At 45.9% G+C, this 26,776-nt stretch overlaps 1 protein-coding gene across 3 annotated transcripts in view; it reads left to right on the top strand.

Annotated features, from left to right (window-relative positions):
* olah (oleoyl-ACP hydrolase) overlaps nt 1-26,776 on the top strand; it is a 48,718-nt gene that overhangs the window by 6,908 nt on the left and 15,034 nt on the right. For all 3 annotated transcript variants that reach the window (XR_004410051.1, XM_033012910.1, XM_033012920.1), the window contains exons 2-3: nt 9,841-9,972; nt 24,464-24,602. Coding sequence is in view for 2 of the 3 variants with exons in the window: in XM_033012910.1 (XP_032868801.1) it covers nt 9,843-9,972; nt 24,464-24,602 (269 nt within the window). In the remaining variant the exon portion in view is untranslated. The remainder of the gene's footprint in view (nt 1-9,840; nt 9,973-24,463; nt 24,603-26,776) is intronic.

The raw sequence follows: 26,776 nt of genomic DNA, 5'->3' as shown, positions 1-26,776 counted from the left end.
GAAGGCACTCTACAAATTCCCTTTCTTGGGGTCCAGTACCAATCTGATTTTCCCTGTCTACCTGCATGTTGAAATCTCCCATAACAACCACAGCATTACTTTTACTACATGCCAATTTTAACTCCTGATTCAACTTGCGCCCTATGCCAAGGCTACTGTTTGGGGGGCTGTAGATTAGTCCCATTAGGGTATTTTTACCCTTACAATTCCTTAGTTCTATTCATACTCACTCCACATCTCCTGTTTCAATGTCACTCCTTGCAAGGGACTGAATTTCATTCCTCACCAAAAGGGCAACCCCACCCCCTCTGCCCACCTGTCTGTCTTTTCGATAGGAGGTATACCCTTGAATATTCAGTTCCCTGCGCTGGCCCTCTTGCAGCCATGTCTCAGTAATTCCCACAACATCATAGTTGCCAGTTTCTAACTGAGCCTCAAGCTTGTCCACTTTATTCCTTATACTTTGCGCATTCATATACAGCACTTTGACCTCCGTATTCGCTTCCCCCCTCTCACCACTCGCAATTGGCCCTGACCTTACTCTGTTGTCCATTCTCAAGCTTTCCTTCCAATTAATTCGAGAATCTTTTGTAATGTTTCCTGTAGCCACTTCCCCTTCAACTCCATCTTTATACTCCCAATTTGTCAATCCCTCCCCCCCCCCCATTATTTAGTTTAAACCCACACGTGTAGCCCAAGCAAACCTGCATGCCAGAATGTCGGTCCCCCTCCAGTTAAGGTGTAACCCGTCCCTTTTGTACAGGTCACCCCTACCACAGAAGAGATCCCAGTGGTCTATAAATCTAAATCCTTGCTCCCTCCTCCTGCCCCACAGCCACACATTCAGATCCCCTATCTCCCTGTTCCTGTCCACACTAGCACGAGGTACTGGAAGCAATCCAGAGATAACCACCCTAGAAGTCTGGCATTTCAGTCTTCTTCCCAACTCTCTGAACTCGTGTTGGAGAACCTCCTTCCTCTTCTTCCCGATGTCGTTTGTGCCTACGTGCACAACTACTGCCGGCTGTTCACCTTCTCTCTCGAGGATGTTCTGAATTCGGGTCGTGACATCCTGAACCCTGGCACCAGGGAGGCAACAGACCATCCTCGCATGGCGTCTGCCGCCACAGAATCTCCTGTCCACTCCTCGGACAATGGAGTCACCCACCACTAGGGCTCTGCCCGACGTCGGTCTCGCTGGTCAAGTCCCATCTGTAGGTTTGGAGCCACCGACGTGTCCGCCACTCCGACTGGAAACATCGTCTCTCCGGACAGTTCCCAAGAGGGCGTACCTGTTCTCATTAGGCACAGCCACCTGAGACTTCTGCACTCCACGATTTCCACCCTTTCTCTCCGTCACATGCCTTGGTTCTTCCCGTATCCTCGGTGTGACTACCTCACTGCAGGTCCTGTCCAGGAAACTCTCGTTTTCCCGGATGGCCCTGAGGTCATCCAGCTGCTTCTCCAGTGCCCCAACATGGTCCTTTAGGAGCTGAGGCTGGACGCACTTGCCACAGTTGTAGCATCCAGAGGCTCCATCTGTGTCCCTGGGCTCCCACATTCTGCAAGCATCACACTGTCTCATCTGCCCCGACATGTGTTCACCGCGTTCCGTCCTCTCGAGCTTTATGCGTAGCCTCCTCGCCAAAGACTCACACTTTTCTCACAAGGCACTTCCCTCACAAGGCCGCTCCCTAAGAGCCGTCTTGCTGATATTGACTGATAAAATGCCTGTCTTTGATGTACAAGTACTTGCCTCCATTTGACAGAACAGTTGCCATGACAATAGAGCACCTCCTGAGCCTGGCAACAAAGCGCACAATGTAGAAACAAAGAACACCAGATGCTGGTTTACACCAAAGATGGACACAAAGTACTGGAGTAACTGGTAACATCTCGGGAGAAAAAGGATGGGTGATGTTTCAGGTCGGGATCCTTCAGACCGAATGTTGGATATATATGTGTGTAGGGGGGGGTATGTGATTAGCTGGCGGCGAGAAAAGACCAGGACCAAATAGGGCCAGCCACAAATGACCTTCGGCAGGGTGGTGGCATGTAGGTCCATTGGTGGCTTGGGAAGGTGTGATCTCAAGGGAGAAATGATGTGGAGAACTGTGGAACTCGTAAAATGATTAGGGTGGAGGAAGAGGGCAAGAGGGGAGGGGTGTGCAAGTAGAAGTTACTTAAAATGAATGAATTGAATGTTTGTACTGCTGGGTTGTAAGCTTCCCAAAAAGAGTGCACCACATCAGTCACCAGTTGATAAACACCAAAGCCTCTGAGGCAGTGAAAATCCCAACCAAAGTAGTGTAACATAGTGTAGATGTAGTGGGGAGAGGAGAATAGACCAGGAGATTTTAGATGCCATAATCACAACTATCGTCAGGAATAGTGCAGAGATTAGTGTGTTTGGCCGAACGCACTATGGGAACTTCACTCGCCCCTCTGCAGGAACTATACATCAGGAGGTGCAACTCCAGAGCCAATAAAATCATGGGGGACCCCTTCCACCCCTGCAACGGACTGTTCCAGCTGCTACGGTCAGGCAAACGCCTCCGTTGCCATGCTGTGAGAATGGAGAGGTTGAGAAGTAGTTTCTTCCCAGAGGCCATTAGGACTGTAAACTCCTATCTCACCAGGGACTAACTTTTAATGTACCACTCTACTGCTTTTTAAAAAAAATTGCTGTTTGTTTCCCTTTTTCCTTCCGCCCACAGTATTTAATATGTAAAATAATATGTGATTCTGTTCCATTCTGTTTGTAGTTTGTTTGGTTGTTTGTTTGTTTGTTTTTTTGCACAAAGTCCGCGAGCATTGCCACTTTTCATTTCACTGCACATCTCGTATGTGTATGTGACGAATAAACTTGACTTGACTTGAATAGATACGTCCCAATGTGGAAAAAACAGTCGGAATCCCAACTGTCTGCCACAGGTGAAGTAATTGGAAGTGTCCTCCTCAACCATCACTTCCCAATGGATGAAGAGCTGTCCCTAGTTTGACATTGACCATTCCATCCATTAAGATGCACAGTACATACAAAGTTAATAGTAAGATTAAACGAGAACTTACCAGTTTGAAGTTTGATCTTGATTTTATGAGGAGTTACGATGAGCGATTACGTGAAGAAGGGCCGTCTGTCTGTGTGCGCGTCAATCTTCAAAGCAGCGGTGTTAAATCACAGATAAAAAGAAGACCTGAGAATAGTAAGATTGAAGAAACTAGAACTTCCATGTGACCTTGATAGTATGAGGGTGGGAGCGGTGGGCACGTAATCGCTCATCGTAACTCCTCATAAAATCAAGATCAAACTTCAAACTGGTAAGTTCTCGTTTAATCTTACTATTTTACTTCGGAGTCACGTGAGTGACTACGTGAAGATTTCAAAGCTCTGTGATTTTACGCCGGTTACGAATCCAGGCGTCACACACTGAATGGATTGACCATGGATGCGTGTAATCATTAAAGCATTCAGACATTACGTAGTTAAGTAAGGACACTGATGCTTTAAATGAAAGAAAAGGTTTTAAAAACTAGTTTCCCCTCCCAGCCTTGGGGGTAAACTATGGGACAGAACTTAAAATGGTACGTGCAAACACCCCCAGTCCGGTAATAGGTTTGTTATAAAACCGGTGGACCGTTATTTCATTCGTCCATCCTGCAGCCACTAGGATGTTGTCAAGAGGCACGTCCATTGCTCTTGCTGCCGACGTAGATGCAGCCGTGGTGGAGTGAGATTTAACCATATGAACGTTCACTCTGTTACCGCCATTACCCCCTTTGACCATCTGGAGATGGTTTGTGTTGACACCTTCTGGTCTGTTCTGAGCCTCTGTGGTTCTCCGTAACTCTCAGATAGTGGTGTTAGTATGTTACCACACACACAACCGTCTCTGGATATGCCAAGAACTGGATCTCCATCCCTGGCATTCCTGGCCTGCTATGTTTATATCAGGTTCCTGATTACGAATGTTATGTTGTTCATATTGGTGGTCATGTGGTCCAACCGTAGCTTTTGCAGTGTCTGGACTCTTTGTCAGCATACCACCTTCAGGGTTAGTTATAGGCGGTCCCCACTGTCAAAGTAGGGTTAGTACCACGCTCACATCCCATGTCCGTGTACCTTGGTCTTAGAGGTATTAGATTGTAAATTCTCTTCATGAATTTTGTTGTAAAGGGGTGCGTTCCTATCAACCTGTGCCCTGCTTGCAGCATCAGATAGGAGGAAAGTGCGCCTCTGGCACTATTGATTGCACTATAACTTTGTTTATAGTTATAGTACAGAGTTGATAGGAAACTCCAAGACATCTGTTATCCGAACTGTGTTGTATTTGTTCGGACAGTCCTATGCCTTGAAATGACCTCCTCAGAATCTGCAGACCAACAAGTTAATACGTTCGTGTAGTGGATGATTGCTCCCTGTAACTGGGTTCACTAGGAGGTCCCTGCTCTTGGGTACAGCCATAACTGGCTGGACTATAGTTCCCAAAATCTTTGGGGACCAGGCTTGAGTAGGCCAATCTGGCACTACCAATATGCCTGTGGCTTAGTCTTGCTTGATTTTGGTCAAGCATCGGTTTGTGAGACAATTTTGCGGAAAGCATGCATAAACAATCATCCCCAATTGAGGGAGAAAGCATCCACTGCCTTTGTTCCTGGATCCTGCATGCAGGACACATATCTGGGTAACTGATGGTTTAGTCTAGATGCAAATAGATCAAATCTGATATGCCAAATTGTGTAGTTATTTCGTTAAATACTGCCTGATTCAACATCCATTCTGTGTTGTTATTAAACATCCGTGATCCAGCATCTGTCAACGTGTTATATCTACCTCGTAGATTTCCCAAATATTCCTCTTGATACACCAGTGCCAAATGAGGTTCGACAATCTATCGTAAGATACAGATTTTACACCACCCTTGTTAGTGGATATGTGCCACCGCAGTGGTGTTATCAATCTGAATTTGAACAAGCACCGGTTGCATATTGCTACAGAACCCCTTGAGTCCAAATTGTGCCCCCAACAATTCTGGGTAATTGATTCCATGTGTTGGGGAATTACAGACTCCTGCTCATTTCATCTGCCCCCACAGCTCTAGACTGTGTTAGTGGCTCCCCATCCTTAGCCGCTAGCATAGGTCTGAAGAACCCTTGATGGCTTTCAAGCAAATTTACTTTGAGCTTTCTCACGTTCGTTATCCACCGTAGTTATTCAACAAAGGCCTCTGCTGGCAATCCATAGTTTTGCCAATTTTGCCTGCATGGAATCTGAGTGTTCGTTCCTTTGCTCGCTGTAATTCTGGTAATGCAAAGGCCCGTACGTACTGCTGGAAATGCGGCTACTATTTGCCAATTACACTCGCTGTTTACCTGATAGATGGCTAGTATTTGACTATCAGGTCATAGCAGGCTTGATTAATATAGTCGTTTGCCCCTAGGCAAAGTCACCAACATATTTACTGTTTTTGATAGTAAATTCTAGGTAATCAATTACCCTTGTAGGTGTCAATTTTGATTTAACTGGATGGATGAGGTAACCAATTCTATCAAACAGGGTTTTGGTTTGCTTTGACTGATGCTTCTGCCAATTCTTGGTGCCTCCAAAATGAAATTGTCCAAATATGCCATTACTATGTGTTTCTGAGACCTTTGTAGACCCAGATTTGGTTTCCGTAGTTTTGTCAATAGTCTAGGAGCTGATGTCAACCCATTTGGCAGATCCATACCATCCAGTTAAACTTCAAATATCTCCTGTTCTTAGTGAATAGACACCGAATAGTATGCATCTTTGAGGTCGAAGCATGCCATGTGACCATTTTATAGGAAGCTCCTATAAAACAGTAGTTAGACCGTAACAAAATTACTGTTTCTAAAAGTCTATACTGCACAAATGAGTTAAACCTGGATGAAGTGACATCCTCCATCTGTCACATGTCCTGAATGGCAATCCTGCCCAAAATTACTGGGCCTGCCTCGAAGACAATTCCAGTCCGAGTTCCAAGTCTGCTTGGAACCTGTGTATGTTGTGCAGTAAAATTATCACGTTATTATCTGTTTTTTTTTGTTTTTTTTAAACCAGTTCTGAAATTTCATGTTATTGTCATTTTGAACAAGAACACAAGAGTAAATTACCAACATGTAACTGCTCCACAATCCCTTGTTTCAGTAAACCCAGACCCACCTACCTCCATGGCTACCGGTGGTCTTGTGGTAAGCCCAAAGGCCCCTGATGCGGATTCCTTTTCTCTCCTTGATTGGGAGTAGGACTGGTAAGGAGTGTGGATTCCATGTTTCTCCCGACCTCTGCTTGGGTCTGGTCTGAAAACCTCATCATACTGAGCCTGCCTTGTAGGACAATTCTGGCCATTATTTTGAGTCTGCCTTGAAAGACGACTCTGGTCGTATTTCCGTGCCCAGCTTTCAAGCTACCACCGGATTCAGTGAACCGCTTACCCCCTATGGAGGTGTGGGGTGTGTTGTCGCCTATGCGGATATTCTGCCAACTGCTGGCTCTTGAGGCCATATGCATGCTTCAGTATGTTCATACTTTAAATTCGAGATCAGTTACCTACTGATCATTCACACTCCCCTCCACTGAGAGTGAGGTTCGTAGGCCCCTGAGGATACCTGTGCTGACATGGCCCTTTGTATGGAAGCTTATTATTCCTTTTATGTAAAGCATTTTGGTGTTGACTTAAACAGTGCAATATAAGTAAAACTTACTTACTTACTTCCTTTCTTCTGCTTGTCCCTGGGAAGGTTTCCCCCCCCTCTTCTTTGTACTCTGATTCAGAGTGGTTTCTTCCACATGTAGTTCCCCCTCCAATGGGGAAGGCATTGGGCTGCCCCATGTGTGAGGCTCCCGGCACCGGCACTGCTGTAGGCCGTGCTGATACTGCTCCCTCCTTTGGAGCAGATCATTGTTGGAGCAACTTCTCCATATGTTGCTCCATGTGGGAGAAGTCGTCCTCAGACGCTCTCCGTTGAGGGAGGGTATCCCTCTTCCCCGGACTCATCTGAGTCAATGGGTTCGTTTAGACTTGCGGGTGGTATTACGTCCCGCAGGTCAACCACGGAGCTCCTGCTCCCGCGCAAAGTCTCCTGCCGATTCTGCTGTTGGCGCTAATGTCGGGAAGCGAGGCTCCCGGCACCGGCACTGCTGTAGGCCGTGCTGATACTGCTCCCTCCCTTGGAGCAGATCATTGTTGGAGCAACTTCTCCATAAGTAGCTCCATATGGGAGAAGTCGTCCTCAGGCGCCCTCCGTTGAGGGAGGGTATCCCTCTTCCCCGGACTCATCTGAGTCAACGGGTTCGTTTAGACTTGCGGGTGGTATTACGCCCCGCAGGACAACCATGGAGCTCCTGCTCCCGCGCAAAGTCTCCTGCCGATTCTGCTGTCGGACTCTATTCCTCTATCCACTACTCCCCATCCTCCCACTCGTAACAAGGACAGAGTCCCCTTGCCCTCACCTTCCACCCCACCAGCCGTCACATACAACAGATAATCCTCCGACATTTTCGCCACCTCCAACGGGATCCCACCATTGGCCACATCTTCCCATCTCCTCCCGTCGGCTTTCCGCAGAGACCATTCCCTCCGTAACTCCTTGATCAATTCGTCCCTTCCCACCCAAACCACATTCCCTTGCAACCGTAGGAAATGCTACACTTGTCGCCTTACCTCCTCCTTGACTCCATCCAAGGACCCAAGCAGTCTTTCCAGGTGAAGTAGAGGTTCACCTGCACCTCCTACAACCTCATCTATTGCAATCCGCTGCTCTAGGTGTCAGCTGTTCTACATAGGTGAGGCCAAGCGTAGGCTTGACGATCGCTTCGCCCAACACCTCTACTCGGTTCGCAGTAACCAACCTGATCTCCCGGTGACCCAGCACTTCAACTCCCCCTCCCATTCCGAAACTGACCTTTCTATCCTGGGCCTCCTCCATGGCCAGAATGAGTCTCACCACAAATTGAAGCAGCAGAACCTCATATTTTGCTTGGGCAGTTTACACCTCAGTGGTATAAATATTGACTTCTCCAATTCCAGGTAGTCCTTGCTATCTCCCTTCTTCCCCTCCCCTTCCCAGCTCTCCCACAGCCTACTGTCTCCATCTCTTCCTTTCTCTTCCTGCACCCCCCCCCCCCCCCCACCTCCTCATCAGTCTGAAGATGGGTCTCGACCCGAAACGTCACCTATTCCTTCACTGCATAGATGCTGCCTCACCCGCTGAGTTTCTCCAGCATTTTTGTCCACCAAGATCCACGTCATCCACATGCTTGAATTCTCATTGCCTTCTCCTTGCTACTCACAATGCCATCCACTTTCATGTCATCAGTAAACGTCATCCAAGTCATTGTGAATATTTGGTGCCATCTAACACTGCCAGCTGTTCCAAAAAAGACCAGTTAAGACCAAGTGACAAAAATTATTTGTTTTGCTGTGAGTTACTAGGGAGCAGGAATGTGTTGTGCAGATGCATTTCTTTTCATGTTGTTGAATTCCATTTCACCACCTTGTACCTACCGCCTGTTTACTGTCTCCAGTTAGCTGCCTTCCCTGCCTGTGGCAACTTTACCTGAAGTTCCTCAGCATTCTGACCTACAGTTCAGATCTTGAAAGTTTCATATGGTTATAGTTTTTTTTTCTCTTTCTCCCAAGATCTTCCATGACTATAAGTTATAAACTTCCATTTGTTGTGAGATCTGACTACTTCAGTTTATGGTTGTCACAGGAAAATGCTCTCCCATTTCTATTTTCTCCACATAACCATCTGCTGTCACATGATCTAGGATTTGCATTTGGATACCAAAAGTGTTGCATCGGAGATGTCCTCATTCTTCAGGGAACATGGGTTCCCCTCTTCTACTATAGATGAGGCTCTCACCAGAGTCTCTTCTATACCCCATGACTCTGGTCTCACTCCCCATTCCCCCACTCGTAACAAGGGCAGAGCCCCTTGTCCTCTCCTTCCACCCTACCAGCCGTCACATACAACAAATAATCCTCCGACATTTTCGCCACCTCCAACGTGATCCCACCACTTGCCACATCTTCCCATCTCCTCCCCATCTGCTTTCCGCAGAGACCGCTCCCTCCGTGACTCCCTGGTCAATTTGTCCCTTCCCATCCGAACTACCCCCTCTTCGGGCACTTTCCCTTGCAACTGCAGGAAATGCTACACTTGTCGCTTTACCTTCCCCCTTGACTCCATTCAAGGATCCAAGCAGTCGTTCCAGGTGCGACAGAGGTTCACCTGCAATCTCCACCAACCTCATCTATTGCATCCGCTGCACTAGATGTCAGCTGCTCTACATTGGTGAGACCAAGCGTAGGCTTGGTGACCGCATCGCCCAACACCTCCGCTCGGTTCGCAATAACCAACCTGATCTCCCGGTGGCTCAGCACTTCAACACCCCCTCCCATTCCAAATCTGACCTTTCTGTCCTGGGCCTCCTCCATGGCCAGAGTGAGGACTACCGTAAATTGGAGGAGCAGCACCTCATATTTCACTTGGGCAGTTTGCACCCTCTCTAATTTCAGGTAGTCCCTACTTTCTCCTCCCCTTCTCAGCTCTCCCTCAGCCCACTGCTCCACCTCTTCCTTTCTTCTTCCCGACCCCCCCCCCTCCACATCCGTCTGAAGAAGGGTTTCGTCCCGAAATATCGCCTATTTCCTTCGCTCCATAGATGCTGCCTTTCTCCAGCATTTCTGTCTGCCTTCGATTTTCCAGCATTGCAGTTCCTTCTTAACCAACAGTATTGCAAATATATTGCAGAAAGTATCTGAACGTTATGTGTAATGTTATTATTATTTTAACTTGTGCATTATATTACAGAGATGGATAAATTAGTGAACTGTCTGTATAGAAAACCTGAAGCTCTTTTCAGACTTATCTGCTTTCCTTGGGCTGGAGGTGGATCCATACATTATGCCCAGTGGGGAAAACACTTTGATAATTCTGTAGAAGGTAACACTGTATGGATCTTCAGAAATATCTTTGTTGATGCAAAATAATGTTTTATATGATTTGGTACATGATTATGTCATTCATCATGTCCACAAGTCTTTTTGATTTGTTCTATCACTCTCCTCTCTGTTCCTTGTTAAATTATTGGTGTTATCTCATCACCTGGGGCATAATGAGCTCAAATGTGTGTTTTTCCACATACAGTGCCCTCCATAATGTTTGGGACAAAGACCCATCATTTATTTATTTGCTTCTGTACTCCACAATTTGAGATTTGTAATTAAAATCACGTGTCGTTAAAGTGCACATTGTCAGATTTTATTAAAGGGTATTTTGTATACATTTTGGTTTCACCATGTAGAAATTACAGCAGTGTTTATACATAGTCCCCCCACTTTAGGGCACCATAATGTTTTGGACACATGGCTTCATATGTGTTTGTAATTGCTCAGGTGTGTTTAATTGCCTCCTTCATGCAGGTATAAGAGAGCTCTCAGCACCCAGTCTTTCCTCCAGTCTTTCCATCACCTTTGGAAAATGTTATTGCTGTTTATCAACATGAGGACCAAAGTTAGAAACATAGAAAATAGGTGCAGGAGGAGGCCATTCGGCCCTTTGAGCCAGCACCACCATTAATTGTGATCATGGCTGATCGTCCCCAATCATTAACCCGTGCCTGCCTTCTCCCCATATCCCTTGATTCCACTAGCCCCTAGAGCTCTATCTAACTCTCTCTTAAATCCATCCAGTGAGTTAGCCTCCACTGCCCTCTGTGGCAGGGAATTCCACAAATTCACAAATCTCTGGGTGAAAAAGTTTTTTCTTAAAGGGCCTCCCCTTTATTCTAAGACTGTGGCCCCTGGTTCTGGACTCGCCCAACATTGGGAACATTTTTCCTGCATCCAGCTTGTCCAGTTCTTTTATAATTTTATATGTTTCTTTAAGATCCCCCTCATCCTTCTAAACTCCAGTGAATACAATCCTAGTCTTTTCAATCTTTCCTAATATGATGGTCCTGCCATCCCGGGGATCAATCTCGTGAACTGCCTCAATCACAAGGATGTCCTTCCTCAAATTAGGAGACCAAAATGGAAAAACACAATATTCCAGATGTGGTCTTACCAGAGCCCTATACAACTGCAGAAGAACCTCTTTACTCCTATACTGAAATCCTCTTGTTATGAAGGCCAACATTCCATTTGCTTTCTTCACTACCTGCTGTACCTGCACGCCAACTTTCAGTGACTGGTGTACAAGGACACCTAGGTCTCGCTGCACCTCCCCCTTACCTAACCTAACCCCATTGCGATAATAATCTGCTCCCTTGTTTTTGCCGCCAAAGTGGATAACCTCACCGTATAATCTATATTATACTGCATCTGCCACGCATCTGCCCACTCACTCAACCTGTCCAGGTCACCCTGCAACCTCCTAACATCCTCTTCACAGTTCACAGTGCCACCCAGCTTTGTGTCATCAGCAAACTTGCTAGTGTTGCTCCTAATTCCCTCTTCCAAATCATTAATATATATGGTAAACTATTGTGGCCCCAACACCGAGCCTTGCGGCATTCCACTCGCCACTGCCTGCCATTCTGAAAATGATGCGTTCACTCCTACTCTTTGCTTCCTGTCTGCCAACCAATTTTCTATCCATGTCAACACCCTACCCCCAATACCATGTGCTCTAATTTTAGTCACCAGTCTCCCGTGCGGGACCTTATCAAAGGCTTTCTGAAAGTCTAGATACACTACATCCACTGGCTCCCCTTCATCCATTTTACTTGTCACATCCTCAAAAAATTCCAGAAGATTAGTCAAGCATGATTTCCCTTTCATAAATCCAGGTTGACGGGCTAATCATTTTACTGCTATCCAAATGCCTCATTATTATCTTTTTAATAATTGATTCCAACATCTTTCCCACCACCAAAGTCGGGCTAACTGGTTTGTAATTCCCCGTTTTCTCTCTCGCTCATTTCTTGAAAAGTGGGATAACATTAGCTATCCTCCAATCCACAGGAACTCCATTGAATCTATTGAACATTGGAAAATGATCACCAATGCATCCACTATTTCTAGAGCCACCTCCCTGAGGACCCTGGGATACAGACCATCCTGGGGATTTATCATCTTTCAGTCCCATTAGCCTATCCAATACTATTTCTCGCCTTATGAAAATTTATTTCAGTTCCTCTACCCCCTTAGATCCTCTGCCCTCCAGTACATCTGGGAGATTGTTTGTGTCTTCCTTAGTGAAGACAGATCCGAAGTACCTGTTCAACTCTTCTGCCATTTCCTTGTTACCCATAATAATTTCACCCGTTTCTGCCTTCAAGGGACCCACATTTGAATTTGCTACTGTTTTTCCCTTAACATACCTAAAGAAGCTTTTACTCTCCTTCTTTATATCCCTGGCCAGCTTCCCCTCGTACTTCATCTTTTCAGCCAGTATTGCCAATGAAATTCAAAGAAGCCATCATGAGACTGAGAAGCAAGAATAAAACTGTTAGGGACAGCCAAACCTTAGGCTTGCCAAAATCAACTGTTTGGAAAATCAGTAAGAAGAAAGAGAGCGCTGGTGACCTTACTAATCGCAAAGGGACAGGCAGGGCAAGGAATACACCCAGAGCTGATGACAGAAGAATTCTCTCTATAATAAAGAAAAATCGCCAAACACCTGTCCGATAGATCAGAAACATTCTTCAGGAGTCAGGTGTGGATTTGTCAACAACCACTGCCTGCAGAAGACTTCATGAACAGAAATACAGAGGCTACGCTGCAAGATGCAAACCACTGGTTAGCTGCAAAAATTGGATGGCCAGGTTACAGTTTGCCAAGAAGTACTTAAAAGAGCAACCTCAGTTCTGGAAAAAGGTCTTGTGGACAGAAAACACGAAGATTAACACTGATGGCAAGAGCAAAGTATGGAGGAGAGAAGGAACTGCCCAAGATTCAAAGTGTACCACATCATCTGTGAAACACGGTGGTGGTGGTGGTGGTGTTATGGCCTGGGCACGTATGGCTGCTGAAGGTACTGGCTCACTTACATAGAAACATAGAAAATAGGTGCAGGAGTAGGCCATTCGGCCCTTCGAGCCTGCACCACCATTCAATATGATAATGGCTGATCATCCAACTCAGTATCCTGTACCTGCCTTCTCTCCATACCCCCTGATCCCTTTAGCCACAAGGGCCACATCTAACTCCCTCTTAAATATAGCCAATGAACTGGCCTCAACTACCTTCTGCGGGAGAGAATTCCAGAGATTCACCACTCTCTGTGTGAAAAAGGTTTTCCTCATCTTGGTCCTAAAAGATTTCCCCCTTATCCTTAAACTGTGACCCCTTGTTCTGGACTTCCCCAACATCGGGAACAATCTTCCTGCATCTAGCCTGTCCAACCCCTTAAGAATTTTGTAAGTTTCTATAAGATCCCCCCTCAATCTTCTAAATTCTAGCGAGTACAAATCGAGTCTATCCAGTCTTTCTTCATATGAGAGTCCTGACATCCCAGGAATCAGTCTGGTGAACCTTCTCTGTACTCCCTCTATGGCAAGAATGTCTTTCCTCAGATTAGGAGACCAAAACTGTACGCAATACTCCAGGTGTGGTCTCACCAAGACCCTGTACAACTGCAGTAGAACCTCCCTGCTCCTATACTCAAATCCTTTTGCTATGAATGCTAACATACCATTCGCCTTCTTCACTGCCTGCTGCACCTGCATGCCTACTATTAATGAAGGTGTACCATGACACCCAGGTCTCGTTGCAACTCCCCCTTTCCTAATCGGCCACCATTCAGATAATAATCTACTTTCCTGTTTTTGCCACCAAAGTGGATAATCTCACATTTATCCACATTATACTGCATTGATGATATAACTGCTGATGGTAGTGATATAATGAATTCTGAAGTGTATAGACACATCCTATCTGCTCAAGTTCAAACAAAATGCCTCAAAACTCATTGACCGGCAGTTCATTCTGCAGCAAGACAATGATCCCAAACATACTGCTAAAGCAACAAAGGAGTTTTTCAAAGCTTAAAAAATGGTAAATTCATGAGTGGCCAAGTCAATCACCCGATCTGAACCCAATTGAGCATTACTTTTGTATGTTGAAGAGAAAACTGAAGGGGACTAGCCCCCCAAACAAGCATAAGGCCTGCAATACAGGCCTGGCAGAGCATCACCAAAGAAGACACCTAGCAACTGTTAATGCCCATGAATCACAAACTTCAATCAGTCATTGCATGCAAGGGATATGCAACAAAATACTAAACATGACCACTCTCATTTACATGACATTGCTGTCTCAAACATTATGGTGCCCTGAAATGGGGGGGACTATGTATAAACACTGCTGTAATTTCTGCATGGTGAATCCAAAATGTATAAAAATGACCTTTATTAAAATCTGACAACGTGCACTTTGTGAAGTACAGAGGCAAATAAATAAATGATGGGTCTTTGTCTCAAACATTATGGAGGGCAATGTATGCTGCAAATATCCTCCTGTGTTAAAATGATGTAAGTTAAATTTAAAATCGTTGACAATTTAGTCATTGTCATACCGTGCTCTGCTCACCTAAACATTTCAAGAGAAAATTTTGCTAATCCATGATAGGTTTAATTTCCCCAGTCTTATTAGTTATTTCTCGATTTATTCTAAATTTGATTATGCATAGATGTTCTAACAACTAACAACCTGCTGTACCGCTATAATATGAATACTGATTAAAGATGATCTTGAATTTCAGATTGTATTCTTTGACTATTTACATGGTGTCAGTCAACTTGGGGTATCCCACTGCGTCCATCTATCAGGTTTTATTCCTTTTGATCAGTTTTGTTTCTTGCTTTATGATGGCTCAATCTTGCAGAAAGCCTGCACAGCTTATTTTCGATACCGACGTCGGCGAGCGATGGCTGACATTTGAGATTGATTACCAACACTACATGAACATCGTCCACCGAAATGAACCAGACACTGTCAAAGTCTCCCTTCTACTTAACCTTGCAGGTCCCGAGGACATGATGAGAGCCCGGACTTTTGAATACGCTCCTGAAATTCGTGACGCCAACGACCAGGTAGTTACACCTGGAGAATCTATTAACGATCCTAATGTTTTACTGCGTAAATTCAGTGAGATATGTGACCTGCCGTCGAACCACATTTTAAAAAGAGCCAAATTCTTTGCGAGACACCAGCTTCCTGATGACCCGGTGGAGAAACTCATTTGTGATTTACGATACATGGCCCAGAGGTGCTCATTTGAGACAATGACTAATCAGCTGATAAGGGACAAATTAGTCTCTGGGATGAATGATCAAAAGCTACGGTTAGAGTTGCTGCGGAATCCTGATTTAACTCTTGAGCAGGCTGCACATGCCTGTCGTTTGGCCGAATTTGTCGCTCCATTAAGTCTGTGTCTTTCTGTAATCTATCAATTTGACGGGGTTTGACAGACCGTGAACACCGACCGATAACAGAAGATTTATGATCGAGGCCCCTCGACCGGCTAATCGTGGATTTGCCAATGAGCCCCCTAGGAGATGTCCTAACTGTAACTACCTCCACAATAAGCGAGATACATGCTCTGCTTACGGGAAGTCTTGCAATTACTGCAAGAAGATGAACCATTTCTCTGCCGCTTGCAGAGACTGTGGGAAGAGACCCTCTAGTTCAGCGTCTAATCTACACCTGCTACAACAAGACAAAACAATCTCTACTTCTCAAGACCAGCTCGACTCTGCCCCCGAGGACAGTCCAATTAACTCACATGAGGAGTCAACTGTGTATTCACTCCTTCACACAGCTGGTAAGATTCTCGATCCTACAATTCTGATGTCGATTAATAATAAAGTTGTCAAGGCCAAATTAACCGGGACAAAAGTAAACCTAATGTCTGTGCACCTCTACAACAAGATAAGAAATAACGAGGCCTTGACTAAAGACAACTCCACTCTGCTTACAGGGGGATTCCACTGGGAAAAATAACTTTTAAATGCGTGCTTAAAAAGACTACAAGGAATCGGACCTTCTATGTTTTAAATTCTGACTCTGTGACTCTGTTGGGCATCCACGCATGCCAGGACTTGGGGCTGATTTCCTTTGACCAGTCGGTCCACAAGCTATTGATATCTGTGGACCCGGTAAAAGAATACCCTGATTTGTTTGATGGCAAACTAGGCAAGCTGCCTGTGACTTACAAGATATCCATTGACCTCAATGTTGACCCTGTCGTCCGCGCACCACACCATGTGCCACATGCCATGAGAGACAGGATTGAGTCTGAACTAAAGAACATGGTCTCCTTAGGCGTACTAGAAGAGATCAGTGAGTCCACTGACTGGGTCTCCACCATGGTTGCTACTCTCAAGAAGGATAAAAACGAGCTCCGCGTGTGCATCAATCCGAAGGATTTGAACTCTCCCATCAGGCGTCTGCATTATCCTATGACTGTCGAAGACGTTGCAGCACAGATCGGACTAGCCACTGTATTTTCTGTCCTCTATGCAAAGAGCTCTTTCTGGCAGATACCGCTGGACGACGAGTCGTCAAACCTCACCACATTTGCCACTCCATTTGGCAGATTCAAGTTTCTAAGAATGCCATTCGGCATCAACTCGGCCAGTGAGGTCTTCCAGAGGAACATGGAACTGCTGTTCCAGGGCCTCCCGTGTGCCATCATAGTTGATGATATCTTGGTTTATGGCAAAGGCACACCTACAACCTAACGCTTATCATAGACCGGGCACGTCAGATCAACCTGAAATTCAACCCTAACAAGTGTAAGTTCAGGGTTTCAGATGTCACCTATGTCGGTCATGTGTTCACTCCTGACTGTCTCAGGCCGGATCCGAAGAAAACTGCTGCCATCACAGAGATGCCTGCCCCCACTGATGTGCTCGGCCTGCAGCGATTCCTGGGTATGGTGAACTATCTTGGGAAATTCATACCAAACCTCAGTGAACTGAGTTCTCCTCTGCGACAACTAACTAGAAAGGATACTGCTTGGTCCTGGTTCCAGCAACACCAAAAAGCATTTGACGTATTAAAATCGAAGTTGAACCAACCCTGACATTTTTCGACCTAAAGCGCCCTGTGACAGTTACCTGCGGTGCCTCACGATCGCAGCCTGCCTACAATCATCTGCCGATGGAACTTTGCGCCCTGTCTCCTATGCCTCCTGCACCATGACCGACACCGAACAGCGCTACGCGCAAATCGAGAAGGAGCTGCTGACCATTGTCTTCGCTTGTTCCAAATTCAAGGACTTTGGTAATGTTTTCACGGTCGAGACAGACCACCAACCCCTGGTGACGATCCTCAACAAACCTATACACGCAGCAGCTGCGCGTCTGCAGCGTATGATGATGCAGCTCCAGCGCTTTGGCTTTAAACTTGTTTACAAGAAGGGTGAAGACATGCTCGTTGCGGACACTCTCTCTGGTGCACCACAGGCATCCAACGAACGACACCCCTACGAACGGGACGAGTTTACGGTTCTCAGCATTGACTTTGTTCCTACAAAACAACTGCGCCGCTTACCCAAACACACAGCCGCCGACGCTACCCTCCAGATACTTTCATCTGTAATCACAAGAGACTGGCCAGACAGACAATCCAGCGTACCAACAGAGGTGTAGCCGTTCTTCTTAGTCCGCGACGAACTGGTAATACAGGATGGTGTCATAGTTAAGGGCCACAAAGTCGTGATCCCCTCATCACTACATGAGGAATACTACAAAGAGGCACACAGCAGCCACCCAGGCACAAAACCTGTTCTACTGGCCTGGGATGACCAAGTACATACCTGACAGGACAGCCTCCTGCCCCATTTGCAACAGCCTTGCACCACACCAACAGACACAGCCTTTACTGCAACAACCTTTTCCACGTAGAGCTCCTGAAGGGCAGTGTTGGGGAACTGGAGAAGCAAGTGGATGACCTCCGTTTCGTTCGAGAAACGGAGTCGTTCCTCGACAAGTCCTACAGTACGATTATTACACCTAAGGTACTGGAAGAGAGAAGGTGGGAGACAGTGAGAAAGGGAGGGAAGCATGGAATGCCAACGTCCCCGGGTGTTGTACCTCTTGTGAACAGGTTCACCCACTTAGAAGCAGTCGGGACAGAAGACGTGTTTACACTGAGCGGCGGACTGGCTTGCGATGCGAATAGGGCTGTTGAGCCAGAACCAAAAAGGCCTAAGGCAGGCAATGCCATTGTAGTGGGAGACTCCATTGTGAGAGGTACGGACAGGGGTTTCTGCGGCAACAGACGGGATGCGAGGATGGTGTGCTGCCTTCCTGGTGCCAGGATCCAGGATGTCATGGACAGAGTGCAGAAAATCCTCAAGGGCTAAGGTGAACATCCGGAAGTGGTAGTGCATGTCGGCACAAACGATGTCGGAAAGAAGGGGATGAATATTCTGCAGCGTGACTTTAGAGAGCTCGGAAAAATGCTGAAAAGCAGGACCTCCAGGGTTGTTATCTCCGGTTTGCTTCCAGTTCCTCGTGCTGGCGAGAGCAGGAACAGGGAGATACGGGACCTGAACGTGTGGCTGAGGAACTGGTGCACGGGGCAGGGATTTAGATTCTTAGATCACTGGGATCTGTTTTGGGGTAAGGGGGAACTGTACAAAAGGGACGGATTGCATCTTAACAGGTGTGGGACCAGCATTCTGGCAGGCAGGTTTGCCACTGCTACACGGGTGGTTTTAAACTGAATAAGGGGGGTGGGGTGTCGAATGGGATAGTGGAGGATGGAGTTAAAGGGAAAGGGTTTCTTAAATGTGTGAGCGTAGAGACAGAGGGGTGTAAAATGAGGGTAGCAAGGTGAAAATAGGTAGCAAGGTGAAAAGTAAAAGTGGCAGGCAGACAAAACCAGGGCAAAAATCAAAAAGGGCCACTTTTCAACATAATTGTATAAGGGGTAAGAGTGTTGTAAAAACAAGCCTGAAGGCTTTGTGTCTCAATGCAAGGAGCATTCGTAATAAGGTGGATGAGTTGAATGTGCAGATAGCTATTAATGACTATGATATAGTTGGGATCACGGAGACATGACTCCAGGGTGACCAAGGCTGGGAGCTGAACATCCAGGGATATTCAATATTCAGGAGGGATAGAGAGAAAGGAAAAGGAGGTGGGGTAGCGTTGCTGATTAGAGAGGAGATTAACGCAATGGAAAGGAAGGACATTAGTTTGGAGGATGTGGAATCGGTATGGGTAGAGCTGCGAAACACTAAGGGGCAGAAAACGCTGGTGGGTGTTGTGTACAGGCCACTTAACAGTAGTAGTGAAGTTGGAGATGGTATCAAACAGGAAATTAGAAATGCGTGCGACAAAGGCAAAACAGTTATAATGGGTGACTTCAATCTACATATAGATTGGGTGAATCAAATTGGCTGGGTGCTGAGGAAGAGGATTTCTTAGAATGTATGCGGGATAGTTATCTAAATCAACATGTAGAGGAACCAACGAGAGAGCAGGCTATTTTAGACTGGGTATTGAGTAATGAGGAAGGGTTAGTTAGCAGTCTTGTAGTACGTGCCCCCTTGGGCAAGAGTGACCATAATATGGTTGAGTTCTTCATTAGGATGGAGAGTGACATTGTTAATTCAGAAACAATGGTTCTGAACTTAAAGAAATGTAACTTTGAGGGTATGAGACGTGAATTGGCCAAGATTGACTGGCAATTAATTCTAAAAGGGTTGACGGTGGATATGCAATGGAAGACATTTAAAGACTGCATGGATGAACTACAAAAATTGTTCATCCCAGTTTGGCAAAAGAATAAATCAGGGAAGGTAGTGCATCCGTGGATAACAAGGGAAATCAGGGATAGTATCAAAGCGAAGGATGATGTGTACAAATTAGCCAGAAAAAGCAGCATACCAGAGGACTGGGAGAAATTCAGAGACCAGCAGAGGAGGACAAAGGGCTTAATTAGGAAAGGAAAAATAGATTATGAGAGAAAACTGGCAGGGAACATAAAAACTGACTGCAAAAGTTTTTATAGATATGTGAAAAGAAAGAGATTAGTTAAAACAAATGTAGGTCCCTTGCAGTCAGAAACAGGCGAGTTGATCATGGGGAACAAGGATATGGCGGACCAATTGAATAACTACGTTGGTTCCGTCTTCACTAAGGAAGACATAAATAATCTGCCGGAAATAGCAGGGGCCAAAGGAGTTGGAGGAATTGAGTGAAATCCAGGTTAGCCGGGAAGTGGTGTTGGGTAAATTGAATGGATTAAAGGCCGATAAATCCCCAGGGCCAGATAGGCTGCATCCCAGAGTGCTTAAGGAAGTAGCTCCAGAAATAGTGGATGCATTAGTAATAATCTTTCAAAACTCTTTAGATTCTGGAGTAGTTCCTGAGGATTGGCGGGTAGCAAACGTAACCCCACTTTTTAAGAAGGGAGGGAGAGAGAAAACGGGGAATTACAGACCAGTTAGTCTAACATCGGTAGTGGGGAAACTGCTAGAGTCAGTTATTAAAGATGGGATAGCAGCACATTTGGAAAGTGGTGAAATCATTGGACAAAGTCAGCATGGATTTACAAAAGGTAAATCATGTCTGACGAATCTTATAGAATTCTTCGAGGATGTAACTAGTAGCGTGGATAGGGGAGAACCAGTGGATGTGGTGTATCTGGACTTCCAGAAGGCTTTCGACAAGGTCCCACATAAGAGATTAGTATACAAACTTAAAGCACACGGCATTGGGGGTTCAGTATTGATGTGGATAGAGAACTGGCTGGCAAACAGGAAGCAAAGAGTAGGAGTAAACGGGTCCTTTTCACAATGGCAGGCAGTGACTAGTGGGGTACCGCAAGGCTCAGTGCTGGGACCCCAGCTATTTACAATATATATTAATGATCTGGATGAGGGAATTGAAGGCAATATCTCCAAGTTTGCAGATGACACTAAGCTGGGGGGCAGTGTTAGCTGTGAGGAGGATGCTAGGAGACTGCAAGGTGACTTGGATAGGCTGGGTGAGTGGGCAAATGTTTGGCAGATGCAGTATAATGTGGATAAATGTGAGGTTATCCATTTTGGTGGCAAAAACAGGAAAGCAGACTATTATCTAAATGGTGGCCGACTAGGAAAAGGGGAGATGCAGCGAGACCTGGGTGTCATGGTACACCAGTCATTGAAAGTAGGCATGCAGGTGCAGCAGGCAGTGAAGAAAGCGAATGGTATGTTAGCTTTTATAGCAAAAGGATTTGAGTATAGGAGCAGGGAGGTTCTACTGCAGTTGTACAGGGTCTTGGTGAGACCACACCTGGAGTATTGCGTACAGTTTTGGTCTCCAAATCTGAGGAAGGACATTATTGCCATAGAGGGAGTGCAGAGAAGGTTCACCAGACTGATTCCTGGACTGTCTTATGAAGAAAGACTGGATAGACTTGGTTTATACTCTCTAGAATTTAGGAGATTGAGAGGGGATCTTATAGAAACTTACACAATTTTTAAGGGGTTGGACAGGCTAGATGCAGGAAGATTGCTCCCAATGTTGGGGAAGTCCAGGACAAGGGGTCACAGCTTAAGGATAAGGGGGAAATTCTTTAAAACCGAGATGAGAAGAACTTTTTTCACACAGAGAGTGGTGAATCTCTGGAACTCCCTGCCACAGAGGGTAGTCGAGGACAGTTCATTGGCTATATTTAAGAGGGAGTTAGATGTGGCCCTTGTGGCTAAGGGGATCAGAGGGTATGGAGAGAAGGCAGGTACGGGATACTTAGTTGGATGATCAGCCATGATCATATTGAATGGCGGTGCAGGCTCGAAGGGCCGAATGGCTTACTCCTGCACCTAATTTCTATGTTTCTATGTTTCTAACTCCACCAGCACTGCCCTGGACGTCGCTGGCGGCAGACATTTTCAAATGTCACGGTAAACACTATCTTGTACTGGTTGACTCCTATTCTAACTGGTTCGAGCTCGACTTACTGACCTCTATCGCATCAGAAATGGTCATTTAAAAGCTAAAGAAACACTTCTCTACATTCGGCGCACCCGTCCGTTTGCAGACCAACAACGGAAGACAGTTTACCAGCCACGCTTTCAAGCTCTTTGCCAACCGATGGAATTTCCACCACGTCACGAGCAGCCCTGAATACCCACAAAGTAACGGACTCGCTGAACGAGCTGTCAGAAGCACTAAACATCTAATGGAACGCGCACACCTAGCCAATTCAGACGTATATCTCGACCTCTTAAACCTCAGGAACATTGCTAGAGACGGAACCCTGGGCTCGCCGGCCCAGCGACTGATGTCCAGAACAACGAGACCTCCGATTCCGATTGTCCAGCAGAAGTTGGTGCCACAGGTGCTGAAGCCAGCTACAATCAAAAGCATATCCAGGAGAAACACGTCATACAGAAACGGTCGCAAGACAAGTCCAGCAAACCACTCAAACCTCTACTACCGGGCCACGTCATTAGTTTACAAACTACCGTGGGACATTACCGTTTGGGTAGCGTTATTGGCCTGGCTGAAGAACCACGATCTTACCTTGTGGACTATGATGGCACCCTATACCGTCGGAGCCGCCAACACTTGCTGGCTGTGAAGGAGCCCGTCCTCCACCACTGCAGTTCCAGCCGTCTGCTGCCGCGTCCACCAGTTCCAGCATGTCCCATACCCCTCCACAACTGGCGGCTATGACTAACCACAATAATACCTCTCCTGCATGCTCCCCCTGTCGGTCACCACGGGTGTCCCCTGCTGCTTTCTCTCTTCCGGGTTCTCCACCTCCCTTTAATCTATCTGGCGAAGGGGGAGTGGGCTTGGTCCGTACGCGTTTCGGCCGTATTAGTAGACCGCCTGACAGATATGGCGAGTATGTTTAAATTCTTACGACATGTAAGCTTACCATATTCACTCCTTATGGGGAAGGATGCAGATTGGTAAAAGATGAGAAAAACATTTTTCACACAGAGTGGTGAATCTGGAATTCTCTGCCACAGAAGGTAGTTGAGGACAGTTCATTGGCTATATTTAAGAGGGAGTTAGATGTGGCCCTTGTGGCTAAGGGGATCAGGGGGTATGGAGAGAAGGCAGGTACGGGATACTGAATTGGATGATCAGCCATGATCATATTGAATGGCGGTGCAGGCTCGAAGGGCCGAATGGCCTACTCCTGCACCTATTTTCTATATTTCTATGCATGAGAACCAATCATGGTAGAACAGCATCACTAACCCCACCCTACTGTACGATTTATACTAACACCCACTTCCTACACTAGTCTGTCTTGGAAGCGGTCACAATGTTCTAACAACTAACAACCTGCTGTACCACTATAATATGAATACTGATTAAAGATGATCTTAGAAACATAGAAACATAGAAATTAGGTGCAGGAGTAGGCCATTCGGCCCTTCGAGCCTGCACCGCCATTCAATATGATCATGGCTGATCATCCAACTCAGTATCCCGTACCTGCCTTCTCTCCATACCCTCTGATCCCCTTAGCCACAAGGGCCACATCTAACTCCCTCTTAAATATAGCCAATGAACTGGCTTCGACTACCCTCTGTGGCAGGGAGTTCCAGAGATTCACCACTCTCTGTGTGAAAAAAGTTCTTCTCACCTCGGTTTTAAAGGATTTCCCCCTTATCCTTAAGCTGTGACCCCTTGTCCTGGACTTCCCCAACATCGGGAGCAATCTTCCTGCATCTAGCCTGTCCAACCCCTTAAGAATTTTGTAAGTTTCTATAAGATCCCCTCTCAATCTCCTAAATTCTAGAGAGTATAAACCAAGTCTATCCAGTCTTTCTTCATAAGACAGTCCTGACATCCCAGGAATCAGTCTGGTGAACCTTCTCTGCACTCCCTCTATCTTGAACTTCTTTGTATTCTTTGGCTATTTACACTGATGAAAAACATTTTACCTATGAAATGCTTCCATAGCAACATTGGTAGAAAATTTACCTTGGGATTTTCTGCCGATATATCCCTCTCCAATATAGTGTATAATATCATGAAAGGATTAGATAGGGTAAATGCACTTTTTTTTTTACCCAGAGTAGGGAATCTAGAACCAGAGGACATAGATTTAAGTGAGGGTGGCATGATTCAATAGGAACCTGAGGGAACCTTTTTTACACAAAGGGCTGTGGTATATGGAATGAGCTGCTGGGGGAGGTAGTACTAACAGGTACTACTGGCAGGTACTATCACAACATTTAAGAAACATTTGAACTGGTACATGGATAGGAAAGGTTTGGAGGGATATGAGCCAAATACAGGCAGGTGGGGCTAATGTAGGTGGGGTAAGTTGGTGGAAGGGCCTGTTTTCCACACTCTATGACTTCATCTGATATGGTGATGAATATCAGAACTGAAGCCCAGCATTGTATCTTAGCTATTTTACTTCCCCCACCTCGTTCCCATCACTACAAATTTTAATGTACATTGCACTTCAGAGTATAATATTTTGAAATTTTACTCAAGGATTAATGCTTTCAATTTCAGTTTATTCCTTGCGCCTTGCTGGAAGAGAAACTCGATCCAAGGAACCCTTTATGCAGAACATTCATCAACTCATTCATGAAATTGTCAACATCTTACTGCCCAGCCTTAAAGAGAAACCATTTGCATTTTTTGGTCACAGGTACAAAAGATAATTAATAATTTGTGGCCATAGCATGGCTACATATCAGAAAGCTATTTTAGTCAAAAATTTCTAATTGTTAAATAACTTAAAGCAATTTTATAATGTTAGCCATTTCCTGTTTAATAGATGCCATCACACTTTAATGTCCCTGATGCTGTAAGGCAGCAACTCTACCGCAGCACTACCATGCTTTTGTTACAGGTGGAGAGTTTGTGCTAAATAGCAAGATGAGGTGGTGATCCTTGATCTTGCATTGGGTTTCACAACACTGTCAGATGAGAAAGAAGAGGGGTAAGAACGAGAATGAGATGGAGGATAAGAGGGACAAGTTGCTGAAGGTTCAGAGTCACCCTGTGACTGAACGGAGATATTTTACAATTGCCGAGAAAACCATGTTGTGAGCATTGATTACAGAACAGAAGTGCAACTGAATCACTGCTTCACTTGGTAGAAGTGTTTTGCTCCCTGGATAGGATGGCCTTCATCACGAAGAACATCTATCTATCTATCATATCATATATCAATATACTTTTTAAACTGTGTGTGGGTGGGTGTCATTTTGCTTTGAAACGTATTTCCTCGAAAACCAGATGCAAAAACGCGGAGATTTTTACATATTTCGGTAGGGATTTAACTTGTGATTTCAGAAATGCACTCCTCTCTAAATTTGCTCAATTATTTCCCAGGACTTTGAATAAAATTGTTCACAAAACTCACTTTAAAAAATATAATCGCCGCTTGCCAGCTGCTGACGTCACAATACCCACATGCCCACCAATTGAGGCCCCCTCCCCCTCCCCCCTCCATCTCACCCCCCCACTGCAATCGCTGCCGCACCGCCACTGGACCACGCCCTTCCCCACCCGAGTGCCCCCCTCCCCCACCCGCTCGCCCGGGGGTGGCTAGAGACGTCTGGAGTCAGGCGGGAGCGGTGCCCACAGCCAGCGCAGAGAAGCAGCGCTAAACCCAGCTCAACTCCTGCCAACGATGGCCCAGGTTTACAGTCAGCGCGGAGAAGCAGCGCTAGCTCCACGGCTCCCGACTGGTGTCCCGTCAGTCCAAGCAGGGCTGTAGGTTAACCCGGCGAGACAGGCAGAGTTGAGCTGCATTTAGCGCTTCTTCTCCACACTGGCTGTGGGCCTTACGCGGTTTTTTTCGGCAACTGCCGGCACCCGTCACTAATTACCGTCCAGAGGACCCACGGCTGAAGCCTCCAAAGCCGTGTGCGCGTGTGTGTGCATGCGCGCGTGGCCGCCATGAAATTGTGTCCCCCTGTTCCCTCTATGTTTTGATAGCGATTTCCGTACCTGATCTTATGGATATGTACAAAATCATGAGAGGAGTAGATTGGGTGGACGCACGGAGTCTCTTGCCTAGAGTAGGGGAATCGAGAACCAGAGGCCAGTAGTTTAAAGTGAGGGTGGAAAGATTTAATAGGAACCTGAGGGGTAACTTTTTCATGCAAAATGTGGTAGGGGCAACGTTTATGAAACATTTAGACGGGTACATGGATAGGATCGGATTAGGGATGTGGGTCAAATGCAGGCAGGTGGGACGTGTAGATGTGTGGGGGAAAATTGGGGCAAAGGGCCTGTTTCCACGCTGTATGACTAACAAACCTACATTTCTTTGTGATATGGGAGGAAACTCAAATGAAAGGCAAAACTTTGCTTGCCTTCTTAACTACTTGATTCATGCTCCAGAACACCTATTTAACTCACTTTCAGACTCTTTGCATTTTCATAATTTATAACCATATAACCATATAACAATTACAGCACGGAAACAGGCCATCTCGACCCTTCTAGTCCATGCCGAACACATAATCTCCCCTAGTCCCATATACCTGCGCTCAGACCATAACCCTCCATTCCTTTCCCATCCATATAACTATCCAATTTATTTTTAAATGATAAAAACGAACCTGCCTCCACCACCTTCACTGGAAGCTCATTCCACACAGCTACCACTCTCTGAGTAAAGAAGTTCCCCCTCATGTTACCCCTAAACTTCAGTCCCTTAATTCTCAAGTCATGTCCCCTTGTTTGAATCTTCCCTACTCTCAGTGGGAAAAGCTTTTCCACGTCAACTCTGTCTATCCCTCTCATCATTTTAAAAACCTCTATCAAGTCCCCCCTTAACCTTCTGCGCTCCAAAGAATAAAGCCCTAA

This window comes from Amblyraja radiata, chromosome 2 (genome assembly GCF_010909765.2).
Source record: "Amblyraja radiata isolate CabotCenter1 chromosome 2, sAmbRad1.1.pri, whole genome shotgun sequence".
In the NCBI taxonomy this organism is placed as follows: Eukaryota; Metazoa; Chordata; class Chondrichthyes; order Rajiformes; family Rajidae; genus Amblyraja; species Amblyraja radiata.
The sequence above is the reverse complement of the archived record's forward strand: the minus strand, read 5'-3'. Positions and strand labels throughout refer to the sequence as shown.